Source organism: Contarinia nasturtii, unplaced genomic scaffold, assembly GCF_009176525.2.
Source record: "Contarinia nasturtii isolate CC-2019 unplaced genomic scaffold, AAFC_CNas_1.1 Cnas_scaffold_533, whole genome shotgun sequence".
Lineage (NCBI taxonomy): Eukaryota > Metazoa > Arthropoda > Insecta > Diptera > Cecidomyiidae > Contarinia > Contarinia nasturtii.
This window is the reverse complement of record NW_022197885.1, coordinates 4982112-5003208: the sequence shown is the minus strand read 5'-3', so window position 1 is coordinate 5003208 and position 21097 is coordinate 4982112. Positions and strand designations below refer to the sequence as shown.

At 33.9% G+C, this 21097-nt stretch overlaps 2 protein-coding genes across 5 annotated transcripts; one reads left to right on the top strand and one right to left on the bottom strand.

Annotated features, from left to right (window-relative positions):
* The first annotated feature begins 244 nt into the window (after positions 1-244).
* LOC116339551 (tumor necrosis factor receptor superfamily member wengen) lies at positions 245-15420 on the top strand. The gene is made up of 5 exons (XM_031765496.1): positions 245-1109; positions 7403-7717; positions 7833-8025; positions 14025-14171; positions 14871-15420. Exons 2-5 carry the CDS (start codon positions 7406-7408, stop codon positions 15083-15085), a joined length of 867 nt encoding a protein of 288 aa, XP_031621356.1. The 5' UTR covers positions 245-1109; positions 7403-7405; the 3' UTR covers positions 15086-15420.
* A 106-nt stretch (positions 15421-15526) lies between these two features.
* Positions 15527-20917, bottom strand: LOC116339658 (dipeptidyl peptidase 9). Of its 4 annotated transcripts, none has more exons than XM_031765670.1 (9): positions 20549-20917; positions 19245-19596; positions 18976-19177; positions 18772-18882; positions 18544-18703; positions 17235-18472; positions 16794-17115; positions 16627-16720; positions 15527-16396 (listed from the first exon to the last, which is right to left on the bottom strand). In XM_031765670.1, exons 1-9 carry the CDS (start codon positions 20688-20690, stop codon positions 16192-16194), a joined length of 2826 nt encoding a protein of 941 aa, XP_031621530.1. In that variant the 5' UTR covers positions 20691-20917; the 3' UTR covers positions 15527-16191. The 4 variants fall into 4 exon arrangements, with proteins under 4 accessions (XP_031621530.1, XP_031621533.1, XP_031621534.1 ...); XM_031765673.1 differs by having other exon boundaries at positions 19245-19623; positions 20438-20660; XM_031765674.1 differs by having other exon boundaries at positions 20438-20660.
* Positions 20918-21097: the final 180 nt, after the last annotated feature.

The window sequence follows — 21097 nt, the reverse complement described above, 5'->3', positions numbered from 1 at the left end:
ATTTTGTACGTAGATCATAGTAATTTCCGCGTACATCATGGTTTTTTTCTTCTCTCTAGTCATTGCTGTTGAGCACACGATCATCCACAACAATAAATTCATTCATGTTTACGTTCCGTACATAGAATAGAACTAGAAGCGCATGCTCGTTGATGATCGCGCACAAGCGAAGCAACGAAGCATAAATGAACGAAGAGCGCAACACAAGAAAAATATGCGTTGAGAGCTCAAGTCAAACAGTGTACACTGTCGACAGTAGAAGCATGTGTAAACAGTTGAGATTTGATATCCTGCGAGAGCGGTCGTGTGGCATATGTGCTGCTTAAAACGAATTTTTATGAGTGTTTATTCGTCTTGTTTTTTTTGTGTCAGAAAACTAGTAACGATATTGTTTAGATCACTGCTTTTTTTGCCCAACAAATTTGCAACGCTTGATAATTTTTCATCCTCTTTGGGCACACCGAGTGTTATAAAAATACATGTGTTTTATCCGTACATTTGCCGGGAGGTTTAGATTCACATTTTACGGACAGAAAAAAGTGTTTTTTTTAACAGTTTCAAGAGTGAATTCGGACATTTTAAAGAATTTTCTCGTTTGGCTTAACGAAAAAAAGAGAAACTATTAATAAATTAGATACGCATTTGGACGGAGAGAAGTAAAGTGCATTTTATGTCCGAGTGGAATTTTTTTTTTGATGAATGTGAGATTGATATCGCTTAAGTCGGTTAAAGTGCGCCATAAATTCCAACATTTGAACTGGATTTTGAATTAACTCATCAACGCAGCAACGCTTTTAAATTCGAACTGAAGGCTAAATCATTTTATTTCGTCTCTTAATTAGAAATCACAGTGAAACAATCGTAAAACAATTAAAAACATTTAAATCACATGAACATTAATTTGTCCATAAGAGAATGAGCTCACGACTTTAAATGTGATAAGAGCGTGAATTGATTGAAAACAAATACGAATTGTGTGCAGAGTGAATTTGAGTATTTACCTGAATCCAGGAGAATGAATTGATCACACGTGCGATCCTCAACCTAGATCGAAAATTGATAAACATTGAGCTACTGTCTCGATATCCGTAGAAGAAGTTAAATCATTGGTAAGTAACATCCGTTGTGTTTTTTGTTTTTCTTTTGACTTTCTTTCAAATCTTCTTCCTCTTCGTCGAATTTTAAATCAATCAAAAGGGATAATCAGATGCAAGCATGAGAAAAAGTGTCGACAACACTCGTCTTTATCGTAATCGAATTAACGAAATGGAAAAGTCGTAAAACATGTTCTGCCTTTGTGACAACCACAAGCAAGAAACGAGCCACAACCGAAGAGAATACATTTTCTTTTTTTTTATATTTATACATTCAATTCCACAACTTCCGATGCCATCCAAAAATCTATCTCTCGTTTGTTGTGGTGAATTTGATATGCTGGCTGGCGGTCGCATAATAATAGCATTTCAACATATTTGAAACGTGATTGTGGTTTAAAACATTTCTATGAGCCGATTATATGCTACTGTGCACGTGATCGTAAAACAAATGATAGAGAAACATTAATTCGTTTTAGTTTTTAGTGCTCAATATTCCTGCATATGGGCGATGAGACTTGTTGTGGTCTCGTTGAGTTGCATTTTACCCGCAATGAATACAGGTTACGAGTGAATTCACGCATGAATGTTGAAACTGCACTTCAAATGCAACAACGCACCACAAAATAAATCAAGCGATTTACTTAAATTTATAGTTTGATAGCAAAAAGTCAACCGACGTGTAATTGGCTACCCTATTTTACATTTTATTCGAACATTTAGCAAACACATTTGCGGTCACTCAATTTGAATAATGATCACATCTGCTTTGTCAAAACATCAAATAAAATACGGTTTTTTATATGTTTCGACTACCAATGTTCGTTTTATGTTGCCAAAAATATATATAGAGAGGATTTTTTATTCTTGATTTTTTCACTCAGATAACATTTCTTTCTCATTTGCTTCTGCCATCGTAAAAAAAAACAACAATTTTATAGAGATTAGACAGGCTAGATTTGTGTTTGAATTTGAAATTTCTTTAAATAATCAGCAGATTAAACAGCAGCATGTTGTAAATCAGTTGAAATGATGTGTGATATCATACGCTTGTCATAAAAACGTATCATAAAATCATAATCATAAATTCCGAGCTAAAAGAAACCCAAACAACAACAATAACAACGACGAAAATGTAGGAACAACCGAGAGGTAGAGAGAAAATCTCCAATTTATCTACAAAAGCCTCATGACCTGCACGACGGGTGTTCAACCAAAGAAAAAAAAAATACGTCATCCTTTGGCTAGATTCATATTTGTGTCTCAATTTTTCCAACATTTTGTTATTGCAATGCTCGTTGAAAATTCGGGGCTGTCATTTGCTAATGCTATGTGCGCATAGTGTGTATGTTTATATTTCTCTCGACGCACGAACATGATCCACCTACATCAGATTCAGATTTCTGATTTTTGTTTATATTTTTCGGTTTGTATAGACAAAAGTAACAAAAATGCTCGAAACGTGTGATAGACTGCGATGTCGAGGAAACCATCACATTTCACACAAAATTCGAACGAAAATCCATTTTTCGACAGAAACAACGAATCACCTCGGCTAAATGCAAAACAAAAAATAAATCGCAAGAGGCAAGAGGTTACCACACTGCATTATTCATTTTTCGCAATAATAATTTAGTCTTAAATGGCTGTCATAAAATTTAATTTTCATTCAAAATGGTTCGTTGTTTCTCGTAAAAAAAGCGTAACATTCATCAAATCGTTCAAAATGTGCTGAACTAATGTTTTCTTTATTCGTTCGCGTTTGAAAATGAAAATTTATGAAGACAAAAAAAGTTTTTCTTGAAAAATCAAAGTTCGCAACTGGTGAGTTTAAAAATAACTTTTGAGAGAAAAAAAAAACAACGAAAAACATTTTCAATTTTCTATTCTCGTTGAAAATCGGTTCGATTGAGTATCGAACAACATTGAAAAGCAATTTTCTTGGCAATTGGCTGCTGTTCGCCGTATTCTATTCGACGAGAGTTTTGTTTCGCATAAAGAATATATATTTGAAATTGCGAAGAGTTTATTTTCGCACTTATTTATGTTTATCATAAGTTTTCCGAGTGAATACGATCCAACTTTTACACGTACGTCAAACATTTTCTCACATTGGAAAATAGCATTTGGTTTGTGTCAGACAAACGCAACTACTTTTTTTTTGTTGTTGCTTCAGTCAAGAAAATACTAGATTTCACTGATCCCTGTGAGTTTTTTTCTCCTCCCTTTTCGTCGATCTGTTTGTACTGAAAAAATATTGTTTACACGGGATTTCACTTCTTGTGAATATTTACAGTCCTTTTTTGTGATATATTAAGCTAACATTTATTCGTGATACTATATTCACTCCCACATCGAATTATGGAATAAACCATCGATTGACAATTTATTGGTAAATATTTATGAAAAGTCTGTAGCATTTGGAAACCGCATTGATTGCAATCAATTTGAAGAAAGTAGATAAGACATCTACCAAAAAGTACCTTTCTCTACCTGGAATCAGTATGGCATTTATTGCAATGCACAATTTTACGAAGGTGTGAAACAGAAGGATCTGATAAACAATGTCAAATAAACAATACAATCGTGTTTTTATTTTATGAAGGATGGAAAAAAGCAATTCAAGTGGTCGTTATAATTTATGTCTATCATGTGTGTGTTGCGCGCAATGGATGGATTTGGATCGTTGAAAATGAAATAGTCAAACGTGTGGGTGATATGTTCCATGCTGAATTTCATTTTAAATTTTGTATCAATAAATCGATACGTGTTTCGAATTGAAATTGTGCTCAAGCTATTTGCGATTTGATTTTAAAAATTAGCGTCTGAAAAAGAAATATATATAGCAACATATGAAATGGCCTCATTGCAACAACAACCAATATTGGATCTTAAAATATGACTTGAATTTGAAATATAATCGCATTTTTGCGTATCAACAAAGGCGAAAAAATTTCAGTCAGTAGCTGTTCGGTAGTATGCTTTGGAATGCACGATTGTTGTTGCACAACGCATTTAGAACTGATTGAAACTGGTTGCTATTTACATGCCAAACTGATTCTCTCTTTTTTTGGGTTATCAAGACATAAACGGTCATTTGTTGTATATTCCATTCAAAGAAGCCTCCTCAATGTGTATATGATAGTTCAACAGTTGGCTTCTTCAGTGTTTTGTTAAGGATATATGTTTTATGACAATATTGCAAACATCTGCGGATTTTGCCAGAAAAAGGTCTTTACACTTTCATCGCTTAGTGATTTTCCGCCTTTTTTTCATAAACAGACAATTTCAAGATCCGAAAAAAGTGGACGTGCGGCGTCATCTCTCTGTCTGACTTGAAAATCAGCATTGAGTTAGGCATTACATAAGTTTCATAATGCATAAACAATGTTTTGGGGCGAACGAAATGCTGGAACAGATAAAAAAAACACACAAACTAAACAAGATATGATCTCATAAACGTCTTTCAAAAGTGATACGCCGCATTTTTATATTTCGCGCGCCAATCATAAGTTTTTGTTTAAAAAAAAATCACTCCCGTTTCGAAGAAAACGCCATACAAAACAAACACATAAAACTATGCGGCGACTTGAAGCGCATTCGACTCAAAACGCTTGCCCAAACATCATGACGCTTCATTATCCAATTTAGAGTGTATCGAATCAGGCGACAAAACAATTCTTTTCATTTCAAATGCTTTAATTTATTCCCAAAGTGAATCGTTCGATTTAAATTCGTTTTTGTGAATTTACAATGAAGGCCTTTGTATTTCGTCGAAGCAGCCGAAGGTTACGCATTATTAAAGCCAAATTTACGGCCCCATTTTGGCGGCATGAAATATATAGCCATTCAGCCAACTACAGTCGTTGCGAAAAAAATAAAACGAAGGCGAATATGAAATAATGAAAAGGAGTTTTTCATTTTAAGATCGAGTTTAATTTGCTTGTTTGCCATGGCATTGAAGTTACTCGGTTGATGTTCTCATTTTTCGCATCGAAAATTAATTTGAATGGGCTCACCATTTGCTTAATGTAATCAATTTGCTAAATTTCTATTTATAATCCACTTTATTCATAAAAAGAACTGGATGTGAAAGAGAAAAATTGCTTTTCCATTCGAAAGTATGATTTTAGAAAAACAAAACTCCATACGTAGTATCCATTTGAAATGCACTTGACTCACTTTATTGCATCTTTGATCTCAATAAAAATGCTTCAATTCATTCTTTTGTGTCGTTTGCACGATTAGAGTCGGAATTCAGTGCTTAGAGCAACCCACACAAGCTTCTGTTGCCGTGAATATTGTCGAAACAAAATATTTTCCGGATTGAGAAATTAAGAACCTCATTGAAAGAAAAGAAAAAAAAATGGTGAGGGAGAGAGAGTGGACAATCGCAACAGTGAACATAGTAACGAGTAGATTGGATTTAGTTGGCAATGCACGTTATGTTCACACACTACCAACTTCCATCAAAGGAATTCAATACGTATTGTCTCGTGCATATTTAATTAATTCGATTTGTTCTACGTGGCTTTTACTCGTCAACGAAGATCATTTGAATGCATAATTTATTTCAGCTTTTTTTGTGCATACGAGGTGTACGTGAACAGAGACACATCGCACGCATTTCAATTCAATCTCCCTTGCATTGATTATTTTCTTCTTGTTTTTTTGTCTTGAATAAAAATCAAATCCGAGGATTTCACATTTGGAATCGGTGAGTACTTTTTGATCGGTTTGACGAAGGAAAAACGATCAAGAAGAAGAAGAAAAGGGATGTTAGACTCTTATACGAATATCTAAATCCTGTTTGATGTGGTAATTTTTGTGTTTGATAAGTTGTCACGATCCTGTCACCAATTCAAATTTGAATTTCGGTGATTTAAAGATCCCGCGTCGATTTTCGTGGAATTTAATTCCGGTGGAGCCCTTTTTTTCGGTGAATTCGTTAAAAAAAGAACTTCTTTCCTTTCGTCAAACATCAAGGCGATTCAAATATCAGGAATTACATGATTTGGTGTGAATTACAACAGCCCTCGATGTCTCTATTGTAATTCGATGCCGATTCTTCGCATCTTTTTCACATTTTTTTTTCACTAATGATGATTTACATCTCATAACCAGAAAAAAATGATTCTTTTCTTCTCACTAATGATTTTTTGTCCCTTTAAAATGAATGCGGGTATTCTCATATTTCCAAATATTTCTATTTGGAATACCCAATTATATTCTCCAAAAAAAAGCCATCAAATTCGTTCTTTAATTGATTGTTCCAACCTCGTCAATGCTTTGGACAACTATTACGGACAAGTTTTCGAAATAGTAAATCTGTCCAAACGAAAAAAAATAAATTAAAAATGCATTCAAATACGGAAGTAAAACATTAACGGTTCTTCGATCGAATTGAATTTTCCCACACTGCATCCATTTATGGCATGTTATCCGTTGGTTCAACAAACTCTTTGGCAGGTTACACTGGTAAAACCATCTAAGAACGATTTGATTGTTTAAAACTGTCTATGGATTTTTAATTGGTGTTTTATTATCAAAAAAATGAACGCACTTTTCCTGCGTCATGAATTATTCATATTTAAATATTGTTCTGAAATCATTTTCTATCACTTATTCGGCTTATAGTAATGGTTTGAGTGTACGCGTGCATATGGATAATTATGGAATTGTCCATTCAAAGAGCGAAACATTGAATGGCAAAACCGGAAAAAACAATTATACGCATCATCAAACGAAAATCGATTAAAATAAAGAAAAAAAGAACGATACATTGACAAATGCTAAAAAAAAACTGAATGAAGCCATCGGCCACTTCTCCAGTGTACCTTTTAAGTTGTACAGCTATCGCGTACAAAAACAAATGCTTACAATTCTATGCAAGCCAATATGATGATAATTGTTTGTTATTCGAATTGAAAATTGAATATACATATGTTGAAATGGCCTGTTGGGCAACATGTTGACATTTAATTCGATTGATTATGATCGGAAGTTTTTATAATTAAGCTTTTCATTTTTCTCTTTCTCTTTTTGTGTTCACTGTTGACAAGTGACGTTCTCTCTTTGAATATTCCTTTTCGATTGATTTTCTTTGTTTACTGTCAATTATAATGAGTTGTGTAAAACGCAAACAAAAGGTTTGAAATGTTTTGATGTATACAAATCATCGCATGTCATTTTGCTGTTAAAATACGCAATACTTTGCAAATACAAACATTAATAAATTCTCGGTGTGTGTGTGTGCTTGGTTTTTTATATCTTTCTTTATTTCCTCTTTCGTTTGGTTCCGAATACAGATTATGTACAGTCGATCGATGTCTGAGTTGCTGTTATTGTCGCCATCGTCGTTGTCAAGTGCAAACAACAAATTTCTTATTTATTTACTAATCCTATTGATGAGCATTCAGTTGATCGATGCATTTTGCGACGAACACCATTGGTGGCAAGATCAAATTGGTGAATGCATACCGTGCACAGTTTGTGACGCAAGCCAATCGATTGTATTGAGACCCTGTCAAAAATATTCGGACACATTTTGTGGTACACTTAAAGACGTCGATTTGGAACTGGACTGGCTAACAGCGGCTGCCTCTGCTGCTCACCATAAACAAGTAAGTTTTTCCATTCTCAAGTTTTTCAATTCCTTTTCCGGTCGATTTAAGATACGACACACAGTGAAAGCGATCAAGTGAACAAATAATTTATGTATTGCATATTTGTCATCAGATTGAAAATCGTCAGCACTTGGGAGTCATTGAAAAATCAACTGCCGCAATGTTAATGTGGGACTGGCAATCACTATCACTTGCTTTGGCTGGTTTGATGTGTTTACTCTTTTTTATTGTTGCCGCATGCATTTACTGGCAACATTCACATTACTGGAAAAAGCTCGAACAAATGGAACGAAGATATAATGCAGGTAAGACAAGAGTTGATTTTTTTTAATTGCGGAAGTTCATTTAAAAATCGAAAAATTAAAAACGTTCGTCTGACGATGTTTCTCATCGCATCGAATTCTCACAATCAAGTCAAATGTTCAAGTGTACATTATCCAAATTGAATATTCAAAACGATAGATAAAAAAACCATTAAAAAGAAGCTCATGGCCCTTCAAACAGGTCTTCTTCCTTTTATAACATTTTGATTAGCTATTAGAATCATAATTTAAATGGTTTTATATTTTTTATGTTTAAAACAAGTGATTAATATTCTATAAAAGAATCCACGAAATCCGATTTTCGGCCCATTGTATTCGATGAAGTAAGCGCCAGAATTCTTCTTTAAATCCATCACTAAAACCAAGTGCATTTTTTTGTTTGTCTTTAACATTCCACACTCGCTAGTAGACTCTCCGAAATAAATCAGGTATTCAAACAATGTGGCCGAACAAATTTATTGTCTTAAAATGGTGTGTGAAAACAATTTTCAGTAGACAAGAAATGTGCTTCGAAATAAATTCGAAACGACAAAAAAACAAATTTAACACGATTTTTGTGTGTGAAAAGAGAGGCTCGCTCGGTTGTGATTAAGAGCGCGACTTACAAATTAATACGGTTATATTGAGTGCGTGTGCATATAAAAATAAGCGAAAAAAGATTCGTTCGACTGCATGTTGTTTTTAGTGGCTTGCGCAACAGTAATCGCAACACCAACACGACATATCCGAATCGACACGAGAAACGAACAAAATGAAAATGCTCTAAAAATGTCGTCTGTGTTTCATTCTGAAATGACAGTTATTATCATCGCTTCGACACACGACTAAATGCATGCTCCACCACAGACAGACGAATCAAATCGTGCGAAAAACAAATTCATTCCGCGGTGTGCACACACTTTTAGTAGGCAAAAGAAAGAGAGAAAATATAACAGAAAATTAAAACATTGTATGTCGTACGTTGAAAGAGATGAAATAAAAACAAAACCGTACACGTTTCATAGATGTTCAAAAATGAAAAGAAACTCGTAAATTTGAGCGATGTCAATGCACGACGTCATTATTACTAAAATGTTGGAGGCGAGAATCGCGTTCCGCGTTCAATTTTTTTTTCCTTCTTTTGAATGTTTTTTTTTTTGGGTAGTATTGGGTTGTGTCATAATCGTAAGAAGAGTGCATTACAGATGTTGGATTTTTGAAGTGAAACGAAATAAAAAAACAACATTTTTGTATAGCATGTGTTTGATTATTATTATGAATTCACTTTTTTTTTGTTTTAACATCGTTGGACATTTACAATCGATTGCTTTCTCCCCCTCGAGCCTCGACACATCGTTACTTTTTCTACTTCACGAAATTCTAACGAAAAACACATTTTTTATCTTAAATACACGACAAAATAACAATTATAATTTGTTTTAAAGACAGAAAATTGTCGATTTCAAAAGCATTGATCGCTTTACATTTCACTCAACATATTTACATAAAATGTTACATTTTTATGTTGGATCTTTTACCACACGTCTCCTAAATTTGAATGGCACAACGCTCAAAATGCTCAGAATAGACCGATTTAGAACGGAAAATGAGGAAAAAAAACAACAAATGTGTATTTAAATGAAGCTCATTTTTAATCAACACCCTTTTGAGCTTTAACTCAACTGCGATCCCTTTGATCGTTATCATCTTACTTGTTTCATGTGCCACGGTAATTTTTCAAACGAATTATTCTATTTTTATCCATTTTCCAGCCGTTTGAAGTTTCTACTGTTTTGATATAATTAACCCGGTTAATAAAAATGAAATCAAACAAAATTTTAAGCGAATTTTTACGGTTGTTATGATTTAACCCAAGTCAATTATTGTATTTATTTGAACTCGTCAACTTGAATTAATATTCGGGGCTATTTGTTTCTTAATGTTTGTTTGTAATGGAGAACGAAAATGAAAACAAAGAACAAATTTCAAAGTGAGACTGAAGTCATAAATTTCGTTTATGAACTGTTCATGTAAATATGAATGCATAATTCTTTCAGCGAGAATGCTGCTGTTGTTATTCATTCTCTCGTTGGCGTCGATTTAAAAGCCATTCATTTCGGACAGAGAAAGTGTGCTGCACAGTCATTTTATATGCGATTACTCTCGAGAAGAGACCTTTTTTAGAATGAAAAAAAAAAAATTGAACTTTATCCCAATCTGGTGTCGCATGCTTCTTACTGCACTGAATTTGCCATATGCGCTCGTTTAACCATATTTTAAACAAAGTAACGACACTGTTCGTATAACAAGTGCATGTTTTGTTCTTCTCTGATCCTTTGTTTTCATTTATGGTGTTTTTTTTTTCTTCTAAAAACTAACTAACTTTAACAGTGGTAATGGTACTACTTAGTCGCCATCGTAAAATTCGACTGGCTACAAGAATTGATCGAATCTGTTGAACATATTTCGATGAATTTTGTCTGAACTGCGCATTTTTAAACGTATTTTTTTCTGACTTCGAAATAAGAAATCTATTGGCAAGGAATAGTTTTTTGTTCTGAATAAAACCCTAAATAACCAACGTACATAAATAAAAAAAAATCCCAGAAAAAAGTCTCAAGGGTATATTCCAATTATATTTTATCGTACTTTGTTGGTTCTGTTGGTATTTTTTTTAATCTAATGAACATAATTGAATTAATTCTACAGGAAAAAAATGTAACCGTTTCAAACGAGTAACGAACTTAAATTACATTTAAAGTGGCCTAGTTGTGTTGGAACACACAAATTTTCAAGTGAAATTGATAATTTATGTGAATCACATTTCCTTCGTTGGCATAGCATGTACGGATCGATAACGTTGTCAATGATCACCAATTGAGAGAATATGCACCCACTTGTTTTACATTAAATATACTTTGGAAATACAACATTTTACCACGTATACCACCAATATATATTAAGCATTCATTTTAACTAACGATCACCTCCCATTTCATAATACAGTCATAATTGAAAACATCTCTCGTTCTCCATTAAAACGGAGATAGAGAGAGAAATTTAACTAATGAAGAGGTATTTATTTTCTCTCTTTACCGAAACCAAATCCATATGATATCCTTTAGTTTTATTTTCATCGCAGAGCCTAAAGGCAACGAACCGTTAATGATTATCAAGTTTGTCAACCGTTTTGGAAAAAATGAAATGAAAAATGTTCTCAGAATGCTAACACCGAAACTGGGCATATTCATTAATTAAATGATGGTATTTCGGCAAAGTGGCAAACATGTGTCTCGTTTTTTTCTTCTCCTGCACAAAACGACGATCATCAGATTATCATTAGGATATTTTTGTTCTTGGGAATTCGGTGATTTTTATGTTAAACTCGAAACACATTCGATTGTGAAGTATCTCTGAATTCGCATGGGGTCATGCCGAGTGAATGGCTTAATGAAGCCAATTTTCGTTCATAAACATCAAAATTCCATATACATATGTGAGAACAAGGCTAACCCAACATGATAAATCTGTCATAAATTGCTGCGCATCATTATTGCTTCAGCGCGGGTTTTGATTTTTCGTTTCGGACGTTGTTGTTATTTTGTTCGATGAGCGATAACGGAACGCTCTTTGATATTTCCAACAAAATCTCGCTAATTTTCACTAAAGAGAGATGAACACAAAAAATTGAGGCGTGTTCATCGTTATCTCTTTTGCTAACGGAATCATTTGCAAGCAACGGCTTCGTTTTAAAACAAAATATCTTATTTAAAATGGGAGTTTCACAAAGGACCGCTGAACTGACTGATGTTTTTTTTTCATTGATTTGCTTTAGAAGCAAGTTGTTTTGTTTTTACCCCGTTGACTTGTGATTACGCGGCCATTCTATAAAGATGAACGATACAGGCAAAAATGTACGGCTTGTTATGACATTAACAGCATAAAATCCATGTTTGCCTCTTCAATAATTTTTTTTCTGCTATGGGAGATTCTTTTTTTACTCTCTCTTTCTCAATGTCTGCCTTTTCGTCTTTCTCTCTTTATCCTTGTGTCGCCCGGCATGGTTCTTGAGTCATTTTTATGTTATTGTACGCGATTATCCACTTAAGCGTTGAGTTGAACTGAAGACGATTGAATGATTTATGTGTGTTTCATACACATCTCTACAGTTTTTTTTCTCTTTCAATTCGAATCGGTCAATGTTGTATGCATCGTTCCATGGTGTAGTACAATAAATTAGTATATGTTGAAATCGCATTCACCGAAGAAAAAAAATCACAGACACTTGTAAGTTTATTAAATTGATAAAATAAAGTCGATCTTCGTTTACAAGATTGAATCGCATGAATTAGGCACAACAAGCATCACATTGTTTGAACAAAGTTCTTTGTTCGCATTTCAGGAAAGTAAAAAATAAAATAATAAAAACGATATGAAGTACCATCATCTTAATCAAATGAAATGTAGAGATCGAGAAACGAACAAAAAAAGATGAAATACGCATCACTCTGCACAGTTTCGGGTCAACGTGGCCAAGATTATGTTTCATTGACTTGTTTTTCACCATGATCAAATGCACCAAAGACAAAGTCATAATACTGAAATGACATTCGCTGCGGCTATAAAACTGATTATTCATTATGTACTTCATTCGATGTCTTTATTGAAGCCATTCGACAGATTGATTTGACTCCCGTTCAATATAGGGGAATACTATCAAAATATTATCTGTCGTTTAAACACAATAGCCATCTTTAAATTGGTTTAAAATCATTGAATGAAAAAACCAATTCATTAGGATTCGATGTTAATTCTTTGAAAAAAAAAAAAAATGTCACTATATCGTACTATATTGTAGAAAAAATTACTTTCAAATTTGACCTTTTAAAAGGTATATACGATTTGCACGTGATTTATGCTTGTCTTGTTTTCCTTAAAAATAGAATCATTTTCAAAACGATCGTGAGCTGAATAACTTTCGAGCGAAGTAAAAAAAAGGCATTACGTTTGCAAATTGTGCCGTTGTCGCATAAAATGGCCAGTTTATTTCGTATGCATCTTATTATACATACGTGATTTTCCGCATGCAATGTTTATAAACGATTGTGTGGTGTGTGCATCTGTTGATGTTGCACATATGTCCTCATAAATGTGAACGAATCCAAATGTATGGCGAACGCAGATATGGCAGACATGGCACTTGACTTATGTATCCAACTGTTTGCAAACGACTTGTCGTTGTTGCTCTTCTCCCTGTTTTTTTTTTTTTTTTTCATTCGGTTTGGAAAAACTTGCATCGCTTCTCTGCTATTTACAATATTTGACATGGTATATTTTTAAAATCATTCTGAACTGAGCGGGTTTTTTTTCGCAATGAGAAAGAATGAAAAATGTAAATGAAAAGAGAAGAAAATCGATGGAAAACAGAATCCCTAAACACCGAACGCAGGCAAACGACAATTCATAACAGCAGGCAAACATTGTAAAAATACACATGAAACTCCTAAAAATAACGTCAGTTAGGATGCAAAAATAAGAGACACAGAAAAAGAAGAAGAAGAAGAAGAAGAGAGAGGTTGAAAAAGAAGAAAAGGAGCACTCCTAAATCATCTTCATGTGCAACAGTAGATAATGATGACCGAGAACAAAATGGAAAATCGCTTAAGCGTACTAAATTTTAATATGATACTTTTGTTTTTGTTTTTCATTTGGGTCGGCCTCTGATGACTCTCTCTCTCTCTCTCTCTCTCTCTCCATGTGATGCTTTCAATGCATGCATGTAATTTAATCATTTTTCGGCTAAATCAAAAAATGTGTGCATTCAGTTTGCGCGCCAAAATCCATTCCTTCACACTCCAGACATGACAAATGAATTGTATCGCTTGAAATTAGGAAAACGATTTGTTACACATTTACTGATTGCATTTGACTCTTGACAGTGACAAATTTAATTTCAACATCAAATCGATTACTAAACCATATATTTTATTTTCTATTTTCAGAAGCGGAAGAGTTATCATCACGATTGATGCACACAATCATCGATATTCGGAATGATGACAACGGCCGAGTTGTATTGGAAGAGGCAAAAAAAGATAAAATTACAAATCCATTCGATTTGCAATGCATTTATTTCGAAGAATTACTAAGTAAGTGTTGATTTACTTCGATCATTATTTTATTAGATAATAAAAAACGAAGCCAACTACAATTTTATGGCCACATTGATAGTTTAGGCAAATGTTTTTTTTTATGGCAAACCCGAAAATAGTTTCATTCAAATGGAATGGATGACTTTTTGTACAATGTATATACAATTTTATGATAGTTCGATGCAATCGAAATAGTACGAGTAGAAAGTAATTTTGTAGCAATAAAATTGTCTAATGTCGTTTTTACGATAGATCTGCTTTCTTTAAGCACTCGACTTATTTCTATTAATAGCCCATATATTTACAACGCACCAATCGTTGAAAATTCATTGAAAATTTACTTATTCATTTATTGCATTCCATCGCCATAATTTTGTAGACTGATTAATTTTGGCCAATTTTTAAATGATAGTCGAAGGCTTCTTGCTTAGGCTTTTACAGAATAGGAGCACCTACATTTTTCTGGATCGTTTAAAGTTTTACAAAAAAACTTCGAATTTAGTTTACGGTACATGCATTTTTAATTGGAGCATTTTTGAAGAAGCACCCTTTTTATTGGTGCGCTACAATCGAAAGTAAAAAATGAATGGCCTTAAGCCGGTCGGCTTCGTTTGAATTTATATTTTAACGAAAACTCTCTCTTGTTCAATATGTATACTGATTTTTTTTTCTTATTTATTTTCGTTTTTTCATTAGATACTGATGGTGCGCCAATGCCAAAACCGTTGATTAAAACAAATCCGAAAAAGCAACAACAAATCGAACAACAAAAAGTTGAACTTGATACAAGCACAATCAAAGAGCGACCGATTGAAGATGATGCGGTGCAAAAGAAAGGTCGTGGCAATTGTTACATCGAACCAATGCACCAAAATAATTGTGTCACATCCGAATTGTATATGATCACATAAAACGTCCGTTTGTTTGGTTTGTGTGCGTGTGTGTAAAATTGTCATTCGTTATTCAGCCGAGCGAGAAAATGAAATGGCAACCACATAATACCAATACAAATCTCGTTGTATATTATTTAGCGTCCAATTTTTCGAAAGAATAAGATGAAGAACCAAATAAAAAATGTAACATATATAATAATCATCACATTGTACAAAATGCAAATCAGAGATTTCCCTTCATAATATTTTAACATATAGTATAGTTGTGTACGTGCAAAAAAACAGTGCTTGACAAATGTATTATTATCCATACGAGCTATTAATTAAATAAAACAAAAATTGATGTTATATGAATTTTTAAAATAATAAAATCGAATACTTTTGATTCCATCTCAAATTTATTTATCATTTTTGTTTTTTTTTCTCTTTCTTTTTATTTCAAATAATATTTACAAAAAATTTCTCTCAAACGCAAAATATAGAAATGGAGTTTATTGTATTTGTTCCGAAATATATTGAATACATGGTTTGTAGTATATGTGAACTTTGGACTCTCCGATCAAATCGTTTTATTTGTTTTCTTCAATAAATAATTACTGTCTTCATCATACTTCTTTTTAATTGAAAAAAAGAACAATCCCGCTTCAATTTTTCAAAAAGCTATTCCCTAATATTTTTTTTATATTTTATTCTTTCAATACATGTTATTTATCTTACTTATTGGGCTGAAAAAATCTAACACACTACACCTCAGGTCAACAATCGAGATTTTTTTTAAAGACGCGAACAAAATCAACTCACAGAAAAAGTTTAAAAAGAAAAAAAATTCTTATCAACATTTGTGTCATTTTTGCACAGTATTGCTTTTTTTACGAATATTTAATATCTAAACTAAAGGAAGTTATTTTAACGTTAAATGAAGATGATGTTCGAATTTTAAAAGTGAAATAATTTGAGAAAATATTAGCGATTATTGTGAACTTAGTTTAAAATAAAATGATTGAGCTGTATTTAAATCTCGTATGCATGTCTATAGAACGAAGGCAATATATATAAAGGGTAAAACGATAGCACATAACGTGTAAATAAGGCGCTGATTAGTGTGAAAAGATATATAAATGGATTTATAAATTATTTTGCAGAAACGAAAGTAATGTCGTCTCATAGTGTTTGCTCGCTTCCAAATTACGCAGCGAGTGCCGTTCACGTGGATAAACTTGCAGTTGATACGGTTTATTGGCTTTGATGAGGAGATTGATAAGCTCAGATGTGTGATAGAAATGTACATTTTCATCGATTAAACCATGAATGATCAACAGTCGATTATCGCTGTAATGGAGACATTTTTAAATTTATCATTAAAAAAGAGGTTTTTTTTTGTCGAATTCGTTATCGAGGATAAATTAATTTATGAAAAAAGTAGACATTCGAGTAAACCTTTACAGTCGTTGAATATAAAATAATTTTTGAGTTCATGTTCTTTTTCGCTACTCAGTACGTAATAAAAATGACTATAAAGATTTACTGTCGTTCATTTATACATTTGTTGTTCCACTTACTCGTCTGGAAATTGATTAATATAGCTCAATACCGAACCGTTTGCATAGCCCTCTTTGTTATGTTCTGGCAAATCCATGTAGCGTTCAGTGTAGCCTGTTTTCCAATGAAAAGCAATGGTCATGATATTCATGATAAATGTGGTTAAATTTGCATTTGCCGTATTTACCCGTGTCATACAATTCCCAGTTGGTCACTGGCGCTCCGGCAATGGCCAATTTGAAAATGGATGGATACTGAATTAATCCCATCAAACTTAGATAACCTCCGTATGACCAACCATGTATAGCCACACGGTCAATATCAATGTATCCCAAGTCATTCACCAAACGTGTCAGTATTTCAACTTGATCTGCTAGTTCAACAGAGCCCATGCGTCGCCATAAATGAGATTCAAATTCAACTCCCCGATGCCTCGATCCTCTTGAATCGATGCAAACAACGCAATAACCTTGTGCGGCCAACATGTGCATTCTCAACTGACGCATTCCCTGAGAGTAATAAAGATTATAAATGTGATAAAAAATTATTCATCGTTAACAATGCTTATTCTTACAAAAATGACACATTTGTATCATAAAAAACGTATTGAAAACAATGATGAATCTACCTTAAATGTATTGTTAACCGTTTGGACTTCTGGTCCCCCGTATACGTTTACGACGGTTGGATATCGTTGACCCGGTTTATAGTTGTGTGGTTTAAATACCATTGCATATATTTGTTCGCCTGACTGTAATTGTCGACTATAAATGGATGGACTGAATTTCTGTAATTGTACCGTACTTGGAATGCCACCCTCAAATAGGTATCCAAGTAATCGTAGTTCAATGTTTTCAACGATTTCGCCTTGCATATCATTTGTATCACAAACTTCAAATACACCACACGTGGGCAATTGATGAATATTGCAATATGTTTGCACAATAATGTTGCACTCATCGTTGAATTCAACTGCATACGAATTTCCTGGTTTCGTAAGCAAACGAATATGATTCGGTTGTGATAGGCTAACCACATACAAATGTTTCTCCAACGGTGTTTCACGTAAACCTAAAAAATACACTAATTTCTTTTTACGATCGTACCATAAATTGCGACCCAACACTTCCCATTCGCCTGAGGTGAGCGCTACTTTCGAAATAATACATGGTTCCCATAGCGCTTGTTTCATATTGTCACCGCTGTTCACCATTCCATTTTTGGATTGATTCGATTCTGACTGCTGCTGCTGCTGTTGTAAAAGTGATGTCACCAAATACAAATGTCTGAAGCCAGTTTCTTCCGATGCCCAAATAAATGTGACTTGTGTGTCAGTTACTTCAATGAATTCGAGTATGTCGTTAACATTTATCCAGGTACTTGCTACTTGTGACCAAATTACTTGAATCGGTGCCGATTGTTTGGTTAGGCTGGATTGCCAGCTATGCTCCACGATGGCCGAACCATTCGGTGATGTTGTTTCTGTGCTATTACTGTTGCTGTTGCAAACATCGGAGAAATTTTTCAACGGTATCACAATTAAATCCAAACGATTCTGTTGACGATTTAACAATTGTGCCCATATATGCTGTGAATCTGGCATCCAACCAACGCGTACAATGTATTCCAACCAAGGTATATGATAGGTGAGCGGATGTTGTAGGTCTTTTATGCAAACATTTTCGATTTGAAGCGTTTCCGACAGTTCGAATTGAACTAATTTCAATTTTGATTTGGCATTTGGTGAACCTGCACGGGGAAACCGATACTCTTCATAATCAATGCCAACCGGTTGTGATGATGGAAACTTGAACAACAGCACATCACTTTCGTCAACCTCTTCGTACAGAATTCGAAATATACCATCTGTGTGAAAATGAGTAAAGAAAATATTTTCTTAATAATGTGCAATTATTCTGGGGGGTGTTGGAAATTACCATCGCTATTCGGTTGCCACCAAAAACCTTGATATCGACTGAATTCCTCTTGCATTACATACGATGGAACACCAGCACTGAGAGGATTATCACTGAACGATTTATTTTCATCGTGTGCATTTGTTAAACGTATATTGTGTCCGCTAACCATGTTTATTACCTGCGCGACAATCAAAATGAAATGGAACATTTTGTTGAATAAAATGGCAAAGTATATTTTTTATTTACCCAAATATCACCCGATGAAATGTATGCCACGACTTCTGAATTATCTGGACAAATTTGTGGATCGAGAGCGCCACGTAATTGCACTAACTCCGATGGATACAAGGGACTCGACTGTCAATATAAAAATCAAATAATCGAATCACATTAATTTAAAACAACGGAATGAAATTACTTGAAAGCGGTACGGAAATTCGTAATATTTACATTGTAGCCGGTGTCAAGGCATTGGAATAGAGAGCTGGATGCGGGAAAAATCATGCGACCACTTTTTTTATGCAGTTCATATGATGTTATTCCAAATGTTGACAGTCGTTTTCGTTCCAATAACAATTGAAAAGCTCTAACACACGAATTATTCGATGCCAAATTGGGAATTGATGGCTCGAGCAATAATTGCCAATGTAATCTATTGAAAGAAAATGAATAATAAGAAATAAGTAAATAAATCCATAAAATATACCATTCGTAAGTACCTCAGATTGTGTAAATCATCGTTTGATTCTGATGACAACATATTGGGCGTAATGTCAGTGCAAAGTAATGTCGTTTCCCATCCGTTGGGCGGTGCACCCAGAAAATAAATCCGTACACGTCCATCGCTCAATTTACGAAATTGTATGTTCATCGGCACCATCGTGGATAGTCTTGATAATTGTTTTCGCAATTCGGTGACCGACTCTTTTAATTCTGACCAGGTTTTTTTGCGTGGAATTGGTTCCATATCGGTTGCTTGTTGTACTGATGTTGATTGTGACGATGGACTTCCATTACAATGATTCTGCCAAATACTTGTACTTGCCGTAACATTTGTATCCATAACGGGTCCTAAAAAATCAAACCAAGATAAATTCACTTGAGGAAAAAAACATGACATTCGAATTTCAATTGCTCTTTGGCTCCATCCAATCACAATGAATGTCGACTCTTTTTTTTCCCTATTCTACATCAAAAAGGGTGTCCAGAATGACACTTCAATTTTGACACTACCGTTCGTTCACTCTTCAATTGGTTCGCTTTAACGGCATTTTTATTATGGCAATTGTGTTTTTCTTTTTTTGTTGTTGTTGTTGTTGTTCGCTCCAACATGTTGTTTACTTTTATTGATTGAACATTCAGCTATTTATTGAAAACGACATTTAAAGAAAGAATGGCAAGAGAAAAAAACCTGAAACCAATTTATGCAGAAAATGCAAATTCCGAAGTAATTCTGTTGCAATGAGCGATAAATTCACCATAAATTTTCACAATTTAATGTAATTGCGGCGTGGAAATGAAATACGCGCGCGTTCAATGTTTCCAATTTTGTGTTGCAAATATCTGTTTAAATCATTGATATAATGTCATCGCAATTTTTCACTTTAAACATATGTAGAATGTATGCACATCGGCAGAACGGCAATGACAAACTAGAAAATTGAAAATCTTTCACACAATTATTTTCATGCACTTTGTTTGTACAACGACATGACATCAGGGTTCTAATGAACAACCGCAATATGTACAATTGTACATCTATATATGTATATAGGTTCAAACACTCAAACACCGTCGCGCGTATAAAATGATTACGGTTCGGAATGCAAATACAAAATTCGACTATGCACTGGGTCAAATGAAAGCCAAAGACGCGTTTATCATATTGGTAATGAATTTATCTCATAATTACTTTTTTCGGCGGCGTCTGATTGTGCTATTCTGGCGAATGACAAGCACCAATCGAAAACAAAAAAATGTATGACGCGATGACGATATCTTTAAATTCTTTTTATTACTGCACCTTGGTGTCGTTTCGCTGTTTCTTTCTCTTTTCTCTGGTTACGGTTGCTGTTGCTTATTGTATTTTTGTTACTGTTGTTGTTGTTGTTGTTGTTTTGGTGTGTCGATGACTTTCGAAATGATGAAATCTTGGTAGTCGTCATGCAATTTTGATCGCAAAATGTTTTGAATTCGAGTATTGTTTTGATTGCTAAACATCAACACACGACAATGCATCGACCACTATCAAAACAATATTATCTTTTTTGTTGCTCGATTTGTTGTCGTCGTTTCTATTCGCCCAAATGAAAATCCGTTCTCAATTGCTTTATATTTAGTTCACCGCACCGAATCCAAATTGAAATGGCAAATGTGATTTCGGAGCAAAAGAGAGAGAACACCAATCAGATGATGATATGTGTGTGTACCAGAAACAAACGTCTACATGTATTTGTACAATATATATTGAACACGCGTCAAGTCCGGCAATGGATGCGTTTCATGACATTTGTTTTGAATCGATTGAACATTTGAAATTTGCACATTTTATGTGTAATTTGCTGTATTTTCA